The following is a 16,205-nucleotide window of genomic DNA, read 5'->3' on the forward strand; positions in this document are numbered from 1 at the left end:
TTTGCCATGTACTTTTGTAGTGCAGTTAGGGAACAGGTTGAGTTAAGAAGCCAGCGAGACTCTGCTTGTCACTTAGTGTAAAAGATAAGTGCCTCAAATCTGAAAATAACAGAAGTATCATCTTTGGTTAGCGGTGCTGAGAGCAGGGTCACAGAAGGAGTTGAGGTTGGAAGGAACCCCTGAAAGTCATTTGGTCTAACCCCCCTCCTCAAGCAGGGCCACCTAGAGCCAGTTGCCCACGATTGGGCTGTCCCGACAGCTTTTGAGTATCTCCAAGTTGCAAAACTCCACAAACCTCCCTGGGCAGCTTGTGCCAGTGCTTCATCACCTTCACAGTTAAAAAACAAAACAAAACCAAACCAAAAACCACCAAAACCAAACCAAACCAAACACAACAAAAAACCCCAAAAAACCAAACAAACAAAAAAGAAGTGTTTCCTGATGTCCAGAGGGAACCTCTGATGCTTCAGTTTGTGTCCATTGCCTTTGATCCTGTCACTGGGCACCACTGAAAAAAGCCTGGCTCTGCCCTTTTGGCACCTTTCCTTCAGATATTTGTACACATTGATGAGGTCCCCTGTGAGCCTTCTCTTCTCTAGGCCGAACGGTCCCAGCTCTCTCGGCCTTTCCTGATCAGAGATGTGTTCCAGTCCCCCTCATCATCTTCATGGCCCTTCATTGGACTCTCTCCCTCCATGTCTCTCCTGTACTGGGGAGCCCAGAAGTGGACCCAGCATTCTAGGTGTGGCCTCACCAGTGTTGAGCAGAGGGGAAGGGTCGCCTCCTTCCATCTGCTGGCAACACTCCTCCTAATGCAGCCTGGGATGGCATGAGCCACCTTTGCTGCAAGGTTGAATTGCTCTTAAAAAATAAGTGCAGTTGTAGTCTATGGGAATAGGGGCTGTAGTCATATATCACTGCATAAGCATCAACAAACCTAGAACTGGAAGTCAGCCTCTGCTTGAGGAAATTGCTCTTAAATATATGTCAGAAGGTCAGAATGGATGATAGAGGCACAGGCAGAAGAGATAGAAGGTCAGTCATCATGGGAAGCTTGGCATTAGCGTACCTTGCTCAATTGTTTTTCAGGATCATGGTGTAGATTTTTAATGGACAATAATGACAGTCTTGAAGAGGGCTAGAGGCAGCCCTTCTGGTAGTAACAAGGGACTTAAGAAAAGAATAAAGGAGTTTGAAAATTTAATAGGCGAGTAATGGAAGAGGCCAATTTGAGTCAGAACTGACTTCTCAATACAGAATGAAGTGACAGAATAGAAGAAAGCCATGAAAGGGGGCTTGTGAATGAGACTTAGAAAATAAAGGTAGTAGAAAAATAAAAAGAGCATGACTTCAACATAATGAAAGACAGAAGGGGAGAAGTTGGAAAATGGGCCTTTGTTAGTTGTATTACCTCGAGTGGAAGGATCATTAGATTAGAGTTTAAGATGACAGGCAAGAAGGATGAGAAAGTCTGGATAAAAGCTTTAGCAATATTAATGTTTTGAGAAGGCGGCTGTTTGTTGGGGCAAGCCCTTTGTACTGCTATACTTGTAAGACTTCAGAATTATTAAAAAAATAATAAAATACATTGAACATGCACACAATGCTGTATAGTATCCTTGGAGTTAATCATTGATGTTCTTTTAGAAATAGTTTTATCATCCTTAGTAATTTGATGTCTTGCACTCCGTTTCAGTTTTCTACGCCGATAGACTATAATTAATTAACTACAAGTAATAAAGAATATCAAGTGATATTTTCAGGGCATGTTGAAAGATGGATCCTGGATATTGGGCTCATATATTATGTTTGGCCCTAAGTACATGCGCCCTTGTAGCGACATTTTTGAGCTAAGTAGTTTGCTTCCTCAGCAAGACGAGCTCGCTGACTCTATGGGTGTATCTTAATGAGGTAAACTTTGTGAAGGCTGGACTTAAAGTATTGAAGGTAGACTGAATGCAAAGCACAAAAGACATTAATGCAAAGTATTCCTTGGTATTTAAGAGCATAAGACACATATAAGCGTTCAAGTGGGTGGTTACTGCATACTGGGAAGGGTCGGTTACTGCTTGAATGACACATTCTAACTTTGCGTAGCAGGTTATTGGAACTGTTCTTTCTTGGGGTAAACACAGAATGGTTAACCCTTACAGTCTTGTATCTGTTTTGCTTGCTGTGAGAGAGGTCCTGTAGTAGGCGAGGCTACGCAAATAGTATGTAGTCCAATTCACTGAGAGCTCAGGTAAGTCCGGCTCTCTTACCCTATGTGTGCATTTGAAGAGACGGTAATTCAGAGGATGTGTTTGCAATACCACGGTAAGGTGACTGAGAGTTTAACTGTAGTTCTCCAGCAAATGGCAGCTTTGCTCATGACAAAGAAAATGGATCTTTTTTTAGAAGTAGTTTATGTCATTCTTGTAAACTTCAGTAGGGATAAGGAATAGATCTTTTTGAGCTTGGGGGAAGTTCCGATTGTAGAGAAAGACCACATGCAAAGGTAACAAGATCCGCCCCTTGTCAGTAGAGCAAACGAAAGGGAAGTACTGACTGGTGCTGCTGATGAAGTGGGAGGTGGTGCTTGTCAGTGTGATAACTTTGTATTTTTTATCCTCATCAAGGATAGATAAATTTCATTATTCCTAGAGATTATTCTGTAGGGGTTTTGTGCCTTTTTCCCCCCATTAGCTCCATCAGCTTTATTGAAGGAAGAGCATAAGCCACCATGTATTTACTACTGCAAAAATATCTTGTAATAGAGATGAGGATGTCCAGGTATTTTTGTTGTAAGGTTTATATTGAATAGTTAAACTTTTGAAAAAGAGTGCTGTTATAAAAAGGTTAAGTAAAAAGTGCTCTTTTGTTACTATTTGTTTATGTTTTTATGCTGTTGACAAGTTTTAATTTCCTAAATTTTCATAGGGTTTTATGATTCTAAAAAAATAATCTGTGATTATGTTTGTAATTGGGATGAAATCTTTACTTTTGTTAAAACTGTTGATGTTATACTTGATAGTAAGTATGACTTTTGCTATCCATAAATACATGCTCTTAATAATTTTGTATCGCTTGGTAAAGCCCTGAGTGAAAAAGGTTTGGAAATACTTAGCTTTAATAGAAAAAGTGACGGTACAAGTGAATGAAATGAAGAATAGTGATGGTGAGGTGAGGAGGAGGGATTTCCTTGTTGACAAATACAGTTTGTCAAAACTCCTTTTTTGGTAGTGACCTATGAATAGCTTTTGTGTTGTCAAAATGTGGAACTAATCTTCTTCTGAACTGGTTTTAATAATTGTTTGGTTGTAATGCAGACTTCCCATGTTTTGCAACTGAGTTTTAATGCAGTACATCATTGTAAGAAATTCCAGATTCATTGAGAGATAGATAGATGACACCAGCAGCTTGTCCAGCTGCAGTCACTAAAGGTTCTGATAAGTTAAAAGCACAAAACCAGCCAAACTAGGAAACAGCAGGGCAAACTGTTACAATTTTTTTTTTTTTGATCAGAGAAGTTTTCTGTACTGTGTTTCCTGAACTTGTATGATTCATGTACTGCAAGTCCTGAGCAACATGTTGTGTAGGTGTGTTAGAGGCCTAAATTAAGTGAAATTCTGGAAAGCATAGATTTTAGTTCTTAAAGCATGCTAGGCAGAGATTGATCAATGGACCCATAAGTTATTAAAGGAAACCAGGATAAAACCCAGAAGAATAAAATGAAAACATTGGAATATCTGTGTCATTTTAAAAAAATGCAAACAAAGAGCAAATCCCCCAAAAGCTTCCACTTCGTTCAGTTTGAAATAATGCTTAATTTCAAAATAAGCTCAAAGATTGTGACTTTGATTTAATTTGGAACTTGTTTGAGGAACTGCCAGAAAAACAATAGACATTCTTTTTATATTTCTGAGTGTTTATTCTTTCCCTTCTGGAAAAGGAAAACAGGTAATATGAGTGCCAGTTTGGTATACTGTAGTGGATGAAGTCAGCAGTCCAGCACTCAAGTGTAAAGTTAAATAACCATCGCACGTTCCTCCTCCTTGTGTACCAGTTTTCACAGAACCCTGTCAAACATACAGTTCAAATGATTGTACAGGTTTTGATAAGCAGTGATGGCAGCAGTTCTAGAACAAGATAATGACAATCCCTACGTTATCTTGTGTAATAGTAATGACAGTAAGTCATGTGTAGATTTCTTCATGTTTTAATATCTATAAATATTTTCAAATTGTATATGGAATTGGAGTCACTGTTTCAGCTGGAAAATAATAGCCACATAGCACATAGATTTTGGAAGATAATGCCTTAAAAGTGGATTTTTTCAAATGATATCACTGTGAAGTCCTCACTATAGAAGTGCAAAGGCAGACTTAAACTTGGAGAAATACATATTGAATAACACCTAAAAGCAAGAGCAAATATTGATGTTGGTGCTAAGTAGAGTCTATCAATGTTAAAGGTCTCTCACGGGCATTGAATTGAATCCATATACTATTGAAAAAGAATGATTTCGGTTAACCTGTTGGGGACTTGAATTTATTGATCTAAGCCCCCAAGAATTTCCTATGTAAAATGTAAGCACTTGTGCTCATTACGCACTGGTATGTGTTTTGGGACCCATCTAGAAGAAAGCTGTAAAATGTTCTATGATGTTCATTTTGTTAGAAAACTAGATTTAACCCTAGCAGTTATGTTTGCGTACATTTTTCTAGCTTTAATTCCCTCTTACAGCCATATATATGTTGTAATGGTCACTCAGGTTATAAGTGACTTAGCTAATTGAAATTAGAATGGGGTGCGAGTGGTTTTGGAGAATTAATCAAGTGCAACGATTTGACAGTTATGTGAATAATTTTCAGGATTGATTCAGGTGGTTTTCCCTCAAGTGAGGAAGAGTCATATCCTAAAATTTCTTATTTTTCTTTTTTAACACTGTCTGTGAACTTTATATAGTATGGGAAGTTGTCAATTGTAACATATTTTTTGCTGTTCAAAATTTTCTATTATACAGCTGTAAATACATGACCAGGTTGAGTACAGTCTTCAGGTTGGTATCCTTCCAGAGAGAGATAATTTCATTACAGCAGTGCACTCTGAATTGATTTTTATGCCTGTTATGAGAGCTGCTGATGTGATGAGAACACCTTCTGACAGCCTGACATGTTTTGATAGGTGCTGAGGTAATTGTACAGATTTTTTTAATTAAGCAAAAATTGCAAGTGGTGTATTCTACAGAAGGCTAATCCCAATATCAAAGTTTAAATGTTAGTTTAGTCATTACTAAACGTGACCAATCTCTTCTTTTGTGCGTTTTTTGAAGTGTGATGTGAATTGGATGCTGAGGCTGGGCAGCTGTATTATGGGAATGTAAAGTTAGTCGTTGCCTGGCAGCTTGCAGGAAACATGTCTAAATATTTATTTCTGTGGATCTTTAAAGGAATGAGCTAACAAGCAGCTCTTCCTGTACATTTTGTTTTACATTTTAATGTCTTTATTATGTGAGGAATGTTTAATTGGTTTAGAATATTAAAACAAGGAATTACTACTTAAGCACTCCATTTTTGTTTTTCTTAGTTGTCAACCACTAAGCATCTATCAACAACTTAGCCAACCATCAATAATCAGTTATTCATATTTGCAGGCTTATTTATTCGTTCGTACAAAAGTTTCTTTGGCTAATCATACATCAGTTATGAGGAGTTGATATCTCTTTTTGGAGACCTTAAGAAATAATTGCTATAATTATTCCTTTATATATTTACAATATTTATATAGTTATTTCAAAGGAACTAGTGAATCATTTGGGTTATTCTGTATTTTAAATCTCATACACCAGGCTGTATTTTTCAGAAAGTTTTTATATTTACTTTCATGCATCTTCCATTTGTTTGTATGTATATAATATATCTTATGTATCTGTGTATATATGCATGTAACTTTACATGACAAAGTGTTAAACTTTGTTTTCATAGCATTTTTCCTTCAGCCCAAGGAGCACTTGACATTATGTGCTAATTAAATTTGATTGCAGTCTTTTAAGTATCCTGAAGTTACAAATATGTAAAGATGACTTTGTTGAGTTAAATATAGCCACCAAGGGGCATGAAGAGTTTTTTTAAGAGCATATTGATAGAATCCACAGCTTCTAGAGCCAGAAACCAATTATAGGAAGAGCAAACGCTTTCGTTGCCCATTAGAGTGAAAAAGGGATGTAACTGTGTGCAGAAGTCACTGATACTGGGCATCTCAATTAAAAGGAGGTAGGAAACAAGCTTAAACACTGTTTCATGATAGGTCTGTTGAATTTGATGGGATTTGAGCGTGTGCTGAAAGTTTTCATGTTTTCCTGATGGGTCTAAGCTTAAATGTGTGCTCAGCATTAAGCATGTACTGGGGTTGTAGTTTGGCTTTTGTACATGTTAGGAACTTTTACAAAATCCTTCTTCTTGACCAAACTATATTATGTGTTTATGTAGCTACTACAGTGCTTTTACAAAAAGATAGCTGTGACTACAGCCACGTTTTTCAAAGGTGATGATGAGGTGTTAATAGTAAATGAAATTATTTTACAGGATACTAAATTTTGCCAGCATGTAAATCTTACTTTAATGTATTGCAGCCTAGTTAGCCGTCTTTGGTGCCCTCTAGTGGTGTTCTTACATGCGTAAACCGTAGTGGAGATTTCTAAAGGCTAGCTGCCCTATTTGCTTAATCTCGTTTAGTTTTTGCTTTATCAGCCTTCATCCCCTTTTTTCCTATGAATGTTAAAAATGCATCAGGAAAAATCCACTAGTCTTAATCTCGGCTCATTTGTTTCTATCACGATGTAGACTCGGGTGCGATGTGCAAGGCCGTCTTTTCTAAGCAAAATTCTCGTGGTGATGAGATCTTTTACATTACAAGCATATTATGAGGTCTTATAGGTTGTTTCTGCTGAAGTATTTTTGAATTTTTTGCCCTGATAATCAAGTCTCTGTGATTGCGTTTTGATGCTTTAAGGGTTGCTTTTGTTAATCTTCTAACTTATTTCAGTAAATAAGGAGATCCAAAGAGTTAGTCACATAGGGTTGCAGGGTATAGGCCTGGTTTTACTTGTACTTGCTTTATGTTACAATGTTGTGCAGTTTCTGCAGTTTATTGTCATTTCTGTAGCATTTCAAGATGAGAGTTCTACGTTCGTGCACTGTTTCTGTTGCTGTATATTGGTTCATCAGAAACCCCTGTCGAGTTTGGTGCTTATTACTTGTACATAAGAGAACAGCAGTTTAATTCCAGAGTTAGCTAATTTTATTGCTTGGTTCTTGGATCTGTTTTCATAAACAGTATGAGAACATGACACTTCAGCTTTAATACCTTATATTTTTTTCCTGGTTAAAATTGAGATTGTGTTTGGTTTTATTTAATCAGTGAGTTTACCTTTTTTAACAACAGATCAGAAGTTCTACATCAATATTTATGAACGGTAAAAAGAATTTGTATGAAAGAATCACTTCCATTTCATGTAAATGGGCACTTACATAACTTGGATCCACTGGATATTTTTATATAGTTATTTTTCCAGATCCAGTATAGTCTACTGCCGTATTAGCTAAATCTCGTACTTGTGAGAAATACTGCAATGATAGTTCTGGAAACAGTCTGGCTTAACCCACAAAATTAATTATTCTGGAGCATGCACAGGCCCTGGAAAAAGTTTTATATTCCTCTCTCTCAGTACATCACTCCTGATTTAGGAAAAATGCTATTGATCAGAATTCCTGTGTGCTTTCCTTTTTGGGACAACTAGTCTGTTAGTGCTGAGGTGGACTTTTGTGATCCTTAAGCCTTCTAGGTACTAGAAGGTAATTGTTCTCATTGCTGAGACGTAACAGGAAGACAAAGACTTTCGTCACTCTTATACTGGAAAGTACAGTGCCGCTTTTTTGGAACAAATCCAGATCCTTGATTTGTCTGAAGAAATAAAACATCATAGCAGGAAATATGACAGTGGTCACTTAAGACTCCATTTCATATTTGTTCTTATTGTTAGCCATCGCTTTTTTCCCCATGAACTTCTAAAATAAAACTTTCAAGCTTCAGGAAAATGTTTCATTTCTGATTTCAATTTTAGTGAGTTTAGGACCATATGCACTGCAAGTGGCTATTAGTATTAGTCAAGGAAATCTGTAAATCAAATGTAACTGTGCTTCAAACAGATTTCCCTGCCTGTGAGTTAGAGGTGGTGCGTTTGTAGTGCTTAATAGGAGAAATGGCAATATGTTGTGAGTCAGTTTTGTACTGTATTGCAGTACTGAAAGAAGCACTTGGAAATAACTCAGTTGTTCTGGCACTTTTAAAATGCAGTGCAAAAAGGCACTTTTGGCCTTTACTTTCTGAGTACCCTTGTTAGAAAGGGAAAAATACAACTCACAGAAAACACTGCATTTAGCAAGAAAATTTTAGGGGGAGGAAGTAAAGAAAATTAAAGTTGCCACCAGGAGGAGCAGTACCAAAATATTCTCATTTATTTACTGGCATAGTCCTCTTGTGCTGCAGCTGTAAACTGTCTGTGTCTTTGGGAATATAATTTTTTAAAGGGTAGAGTACTAAATACTGTGTTTTAGAATGCAAGTGAAAAACCCAGAGAGAATGCAAATGAAGAACTTTTACATTTTAAAAGATAACTTTTAAAAACATTTTATAAAATGTTTTACATTTCATGATTTTATACGTTTTATAAAAGAACTTTATATTTTAAAATATTATAATCAGGAAAATAATGGTGCTTTTGACATTGGAAATTTTAATCACAGATTTAGGTCTGTATCCTGGTTTTAGTATGCTATGCTGTTAGCCAAAGTCTTGGAATTAAAATTAGATCTATCGGTGTGTCTCTTAGTTGAGACATAATAGAATTATTTTCAGGAGCTGTGTATCAGTATCACTATTAACCACAGTTTGCTGTATCTACTTTGATCAGCCATTAAAGAAACAGGCAGTCGGGCAACGTAGCTGGCTTGTGCACGTATGTCTATACTAGAGGCAAATTGTCTGCTGTGTCAGGGAATAACAGAAAAAGAAAGTTCGGTGAGAAACAGAAAGTGCCAGACCTTGTAGGGTTTTGAGGCTTGGGTTTATTTTTACTGGTCCTGACTTGTGTCCCCACACCTCCTGCCCTTATAAGTCTCTTCATAGTTAAAAAATTAAAATATATAAAGCGATACAAAGAAATAGGAAAAGGAAAATTTGTTGGTCGGTGAAATCTTGTTTTAATGTAATATGTAGCAACAAGCATGTTATTTGTAATGGGCAAATTAAAAAAAAAAAAAAAGTGTTATGGTCTTTCAAGCTGTGTAGCTAGAATATCCCTAGAACCAGGGATAGAGTTCACTTATAAATGAATGCAAGTGAAGTCTTAACACAACAGAGGAAACGTATGGGTATATGGTTATAAAACTGGTGAAAGTATTTGTATTTAAAATATAAAAAATTGCCAGAGAGTGATTTCATAGTGATGGGTATTATTTCTTATATAATCAACAAGTACAATGTTTAAAATATTTTTTTCTTTTCTTCCCCACCCCACCTACCCCCCCACCCCCCTCAGGTAATAGATTTTACTCATATAGAAAATGTGTATCGTCTGTCATTCCTGAAATGCTGTGATGTTGTGTGTATAATCTAAATCAGATTTTGGAAAGCAGTGGGATTTCCCATGAATGTTTTCAAATATTGGTATTCCATATGGATTTTATAATTCATTAACTGTGATTAGTTCTCCACTTCACATTCCTGGCCCATTATTGTCACTGATTCAAAATGCTACTGTATCTCTTCATTATATTGGCTCCCCCACCCACTTAGTGGTTAAGTATGGGCTCTACAGATATTCTTTCTGCATAGTATCAACCAGTTATTTTGCTCCTCTTGTGACAGAGGTTTTTAAACAGAGCTGAATACTTGAAGTAAGCCAAGTTGATTTCCTGTTTCTGAGGTGAGCTTCCAAATAGCTAAATTGAACAGGACTTTGTCATCAGAGTGCTGTGCATAATGTAAGATGCTGTGCGTGATACGTAGTTAAGGGTGACCAGCACAAATTCTTGGTGGTAGTCCATTGCAAAACAACTAAATCACTTTCTATAAGTTGTGGTACTGATTTTAGAACCCAGGGAGGTATAGCGGGTCATGAAAATAACTGAAATATTCAAAACTGGAGGCTGAAGCCAAGTGGGTTTGTGAGCCATGTTTCTGGTATATCCACCCTGTCATACATTTATGAAAAAGAAGAAAGATATTTTTATTCTCCCTTGATATGGAACTTTTTTAAATTTGTAATTTCTTTTAAAGTTTTAAACCTGGAAGTTAGCAGTACAACTAGGTCACGTGAAGATACAAAATAATGAATAAGCATCTAAACAATTGTTTCTTCAGGTTTTTTTTAAATGATTTGCTGCATTCTGGCAAATGTTTCTCCATAGGATGAAGATGAGCTGGACTCTCACACAATGGTGAAGACCAGTTCAGAGAGTGCTGGTACCATGAGGGCCACAAGCACGATGAGTGAAGGTGCTCAGACAATGATTGAACACAACAGTACTATGTTAGAATCGGACTTGGGGACCATGGTAATAAACAGCGACGATGATGAAGAGGAAGATGGGACCATGAAAAGTATGTTGTTAATTTTACTTTCCATTTATTTTAATAATGTAAAATGTATTCTCACACTGCATGAGAACGTTGTATCATCAGTGACTTTTAAGTGTCACGTTCTGTAGTTAAAACAGGGAGAGGAGTATTTGTGTCTCTAAATGCTCTCTATAGTTTGTAGAGAAAAAAGTGACTGTAGTAGGAGATTCAAAGCAGAAGCCTGGTTTTGGTGCTTTGCTAAGTCTCTCTCGAGGACTCTAAAATTAGCCTTCTGTGAATTCTCCTTCTACTGCTTGTCTGTTGCTTTTTGCCTGCTGTCCCACATACATTTGGACCAGTTCCTTGGAGCTAAACTGATGTGATTATGTGAGAAGCTGCTGCTTCTATGTCTCAGTGGTCCTGGGAACTCATTGTGACTCTCCATGGGTTCAGCAATCAGTACACATCTTGCTGCGAGATTGTTTTGTAACTCATGATCAATTAGCAGATTTTTATTTTATAACTAAGTTATTATTTGAACATTTGTTGGAATGTAATTCAATAATGCTTCATTTAAGGAAATGATCAAAAGATTGTTGAAACATAAGTAAAAAGTCCAAATTGACTTCAGCAGCATATGAGGGGAAAAAATTTGCAAATGTTTTAAACTATAAAATTATAAGTTGCACTGAAATATGGATAATACACGTTTGTTGAATAGTTAACTTACTTATGTGCTCATTGTTTGGCTGAAAACTACTGCGGAATGAGGCCCACTGAATATAATAGAATTATTTGCTTGAATGAGCAGCATCAATAGATGAATCTGACTCAAGCTGTAGGTGCCTGATTTCATGAGGCACAATGTAATGTTTAACTCCAGGCAGTTGTTGGGGGTAGGAAGGTAATATATAAAGCCAGTGTCTCAAAAGTGGAAATCAATGCCAAAGAAGTAATTGTAGAATGCTTTATAGCAAACATGAAGTTGCATTTGTGCTAGCACATACACATCTGATGTAATTTCTACAAGATTTAGTGGAAGTGCAAAGCAGGAATATGTTGTGGTTTAACGTACAGCAAATTGGAAGGAGGGAGGGAAGGAGGGCTTTTATTCATTTTGTTTGTTTGAGGGTTTTTTGTGGTTTGTTTTGTTGGGTGTTCTTTAGTGTTCTCAGCAATGATAGAAAACATACCTGTTGATTAGTGATTACTTTAAGCAGGATCATTGACCTTATGAAAACACTTTCTAAGTGCTTTAAATTGTTTTCATGCTGAAACAGAATGTTTGCCTGTTAAACTGTGAGGCTAATGAAGGGTTAGTACAAGTGGTCTCAAACTCATCAGTTTCAACAAGTTAAGGAAAGGATGAGTGATGCAAAAAAAGGGTAAGATATTACAAGCAAATTTGGAGTAAAAGATAATAAAGTAATTGTTAGGGTGGAAGTATTATGAAGTAGTATTTAGTGCAGTTTCTATGCAGCATGTCAAATCATTTTAGGCTTGATATTCAAGTTCTATATAAACAGTATACCAAATAGTACAACACTATCCATGTAGTTTTTTATGTGCTGAAAGGAAATACCTGTTAGTATGCCAAACAGATCAAACAAGTGGCATTAGGTTTGCACTGCAATCTCTTATCCAGTGGATCCTAATTGTCTGCTATGTTGCTGGAGACATTTTTGTGTACTGTTTTTTTGTATTGTTGTTTTCAATTTTTAATTGTTTGCAGTAACACCTGTAGTTAGAAAGGGAATTGCCTTTCTACACCTTGGCATTTAGTCAGTGTAATTCTTAAACCCATTATTCCTTCTTGTCAAACAAGAATATAGAATCCTTGGGCTTCCTTCCCCTCCCTCACCCCATAGGTGACTGTCTTGAGACTCATAACTCCAGCAAATAAGAGCCAGCAAACTGAAGGTAGCCTGATGGCAAGTGATGGTTTCGTCATTCATCTGGCAGGCAACAGGATTAGTTCCAGCACTTACTTGCTAAACTTTCATGTATTTTGCATTACACGCTCATCAATTAAAAATGAGAAATAATTCAAGAATGGGACCTCTAAATCTCTGAGCTGAAAATAAATACAAATCATGTCCACTGGAGCTGGGCCTCCTCTGGTTCTGTGATTCATGTGCTATTGGCTGAAACAGGAGCAATAGCAAGTGTCCTAAGTAAATGTCACCAGGAAGGAACATAAAAATCCTTGCTCTCCCTGGGAGGCAGACAGCAGTTTTGTGCTTTGTGCTTGACAAAGACACAAGATTTTGCAGATTGGTTGCTTTTTGGAGTGTACCTTTATAGGCAAGGTGGGCAGTTTTCTAGATGTTTGTGTGATTTGATTAAAATAAATCAGAACAGCTTAAAAGTGTTCTTCGATACTTGCAAGTAATAGAACATTGCAAGCAAGGAGCTTGAAGAAATAAGCATTTCATTTCCTTTCTAGAGACACAAAATATTTATGACAAACTTTTTTTTTTTAATTGCTCTTGTGTTTAGTTTCATGTTTTGTTTCCTTCTGCCTTTTGTTTCCCTGCTCAAGGACAAAATAAGAAACAATAATAAGTTTTTATTTATAAGTGCCCATGCTTAGAGGCTTCTGGGAGCCATGACAGAACGTAACTAGAACCATATTTTTTTTCACAAATAGGGAATTGTGCCCAGATAAAATTGGGATTTGGAACAAAAGAGGCCTGTCATCCTACCCCAATGTATAATATACAGCCTAGCAATAAACAACATTTATGCCTTCTTGCTTAGTATGCCTGTGCATGCTCTGAGCAGAGACTATGCAGTGTGTACCTGGAAGGAGGGAAGAAAATGCAGAATACAGAGAGGTGGGAGGACAGAGCTTAACTTTAGGAGCTTTAATGTGGAGTGGAAGAAAGAGTGGGATTGATGGAAGGTAGTAATAATTTTATTCAGTTGCCTGGATTGTACTTATTTTCATGTAGATGATTTTTCATATCTCAGTTCAGAGACCGGTGTCCAGACCAGCTTCCCCACATTCTCTTTGTGGCTTTTCAACAAGGCTTAGTCTTAGGGCCTTCTGGTGTGCCAAGAGTACTTCTGATTGCTCTCCTTTCTCCTTTTCATTAACACTGCCCCCACTGCATATCTTTTTTTCTTTTCCCCATTAAATCTATATTTGCAGTCTGCTTTGGGCTGGCAAACAAGAATTTGTCCCTTCTTGCCATTTGGACTTACTCTGAGTTTCTAACTGTTGCTTCAGACTTCAGCAAAGCTTTTAGATAGCTCATGGTTGGTAATTAATACAATAAAAGAAGAGAATAGTAAACTAATGAGTGCCATTTGACAGATAGAAAAGTGGTCAGGTTTTTGTTTTATTACTTTTTGATGTATAAGACCTGAAATGCTCTAGGTTTGGTCAGTATCATTCTTAAACACATGCTTCCTTCTTATCAAACAGAAGAACAGAATCTTTGGGAAAGCAGACTTCTTCCTCTCCTTCCTCTCCCTAGGTGATTGTCTTGAGACCTGTAACTCTGGCGAACAAAACCTAGTGAACTGGAGGTAGCCTGATGGCAAGTGATGGTTTCATTATTCAGCTGGTGAGAGGCAGGCTTGGTTCCAGCACTTAGCACTGAACTTTCTTGTGTTATTGTATTATGGGATCCTTGATTACAGTGGGACGTACACCATGCTGCAGAACCTACATTTTGGAAGGAGGATTCATGAGTTGGTTTTATTTATTATTTTTTATAGATTTCGGTGCATCCAGTGTGAGAGATTGTGCCATACTGTAGGTCAGTCTCCTCTGTGATAGTAGAGGTGGATGCTTGGGTAGTTCTGGAGTGATGCTTCATAACCCTTAGAAAGGCCTAGAGTCCCCACAGCTGGTTTTTCAACTGAAAGACAAAAGCTATTGATATGTGTTTTATAGCAAACTATGACCCAGGTCCTACAGGAATTCAGCAAGGAAGCTAATTATGGGTTAGTTTCAGTGGTGCTGTAGCCTGGCCATTGATATTTCATGAATGTAGTTTTGTTCAAGCATGTTTACTGTGCCTGTGTTTAGGCTGTTTCTTGATTCCACATGCAGGTGTCCTACTCCTGTATATATAGAAAGAGATCATAGGTGTTCCCAAGCCTATTCCGGTCCTCAAGCCCTCTCCTGTGATTGGTGATGAAGTTGTTCATTTATGCCACCAGTAGTAGTATGTTTTACAAATGGGAATTTTTTTCAAAGAAAAACATCATGTTGGCAATTCTGCTTCAAGAGCTGTGGCACAATGTTAGCTTGACATGGGTTTTCTTTGTTTTGCTGAAAGCAGAAATGAAGTATAACTCAGCTGGAATGAGCTAATGGGTTTATAATAGTAGTGTCATTGAATATTTTTTCCTTTTTTCCAGAAGGTGGAAAAACGGAATGAAAGTTATTAAACCAGTTTTACAAGGCTCGTTCTCAGGAAGCAATGCCATGTTTTGTGCAGGAAACTCTTTTTGCCATTAAAAATTATTTAAATTTGAGTTCATAGTCTTTAAAAGAAAAACTTTGAAGGCTTCAGCTGGTTGAAAAATATGTGGATTTTGCATTTAAATGTCTGTTGCAATTATTTCTGGTAAATAGGTATATTATAAACAAACAAAAGACTGAATGAGGCCTGAATTTGAATGAAGACTTGGGTGTGTAAGTCACTGTGATGTGAAAACTGCAAACTTATTAACCACTTTGTTACATAGCTCTCTGTAGTCAAACATTTGTTAGATACGTCCTTTGGTAGATTCCCAGCTGCTGTGGGCTAAAGAACTAGTGATCTAGTTTCTGCTGATACCTCTTTGCAATTCAGAAACTAAGTAGACTGGCCTCTAATTCTCTGAGGTGGTTGTCTCATAGGCATGTATTAGCAGCAGAACTTGTCACAATTTCTGCTTAAAATATGGCTGAAGGAGGTGGCTGTGGCACTGTTCTGCATAGTAGTTTGCTGTTAAGTGCACTGGCCTGGAGATTGAGGTCAAAATTCTAGGCTCTCTTCAACCTTATTATATGCACAGCTCCTGTTTCCCATTTTCCAGGAGAATTACTGCCACTGTGTTGTAGGCTACCTTGTGTGGTGAGAAAGTAGTGGTAAGAATGTATGAAATAGAAAGCCTTAGTAGTATATGTTGTTGTGTAATCTGTTGTAGCCTTTGTAGTAGAGGCGGTAGTCCAAAGAAGGCTAAAAGCTGTTTGCAGTACAGCTTCTCACTCTAATACTGACAAAGCAAAGTATTTTGAGGGAATAAAGCTACTGACAGGATCTTCACAGGAGCACTGCAGACAGGAGAGCCTTATCCCTAGTTTCACTGAAGAGGCAGCAGCTGGAAATGTTCCCCAATTGCATGGCAGATGGAGATCCCCAGGATGGGGAAGGATGTGGAAGTTTGTGGCTCTTGGCAAAAGGAGGAAAGGGCTCCTCTGTAAATTTGCAGCAGTGGAGGGGGTCCAGTGCCCTGGCAGCAACAGAGCAAGAGAAAAATTTAGAGACTTCCCATAGGAAACTGAAAAAACAACAACCCACAACCCCAAACCTCAAACAAACAAACAAAATGCCATCACCACCACTTGTCCCCTCCCAGGAAACTGTAGTGAGAGACTCCCT

General features: G+C 37.4%; 1 protein-coding gene across 4 annotated transcripts in view; it reads left to right on the plus strand.

Moving 5' to 3' along the window:
- The window catches only part of STK3 (serine/threonine kinase 3), a 138,574-nt gene that overhangs the window by 70,665 nt on the left and 51,704 nt on the right, over positions 1-16,205 (plus strand). For all 4 annotated transcript variants that reach the window (XM_055704410.1, XM_055704412.1, XM_055704409.1 and 1 more), the window contains exon 9: positions 10,452-10,644. In XM_055704410.1, the coding sequence (XP_055560385.1) occupies positions 10,452-10,644 (193 nt within the window). The remainder of the gene's footprint in view (positions 1-10,451; positions 10,645-16,205) is intronic.

This window comes from Falco cherrug, chromosome 3, assembly GCF_023634085.1.
Source record: "Falco cherrug isolate bFalChe1 chromosome 3, bFalChe1.pri, whole genome shotgun sequence".
Lineage (NCBI taxonomy): Eukaryota > Metazoa > Chordata > Aves > Falconiformes > Falconidae > Falco > Falco cherrug.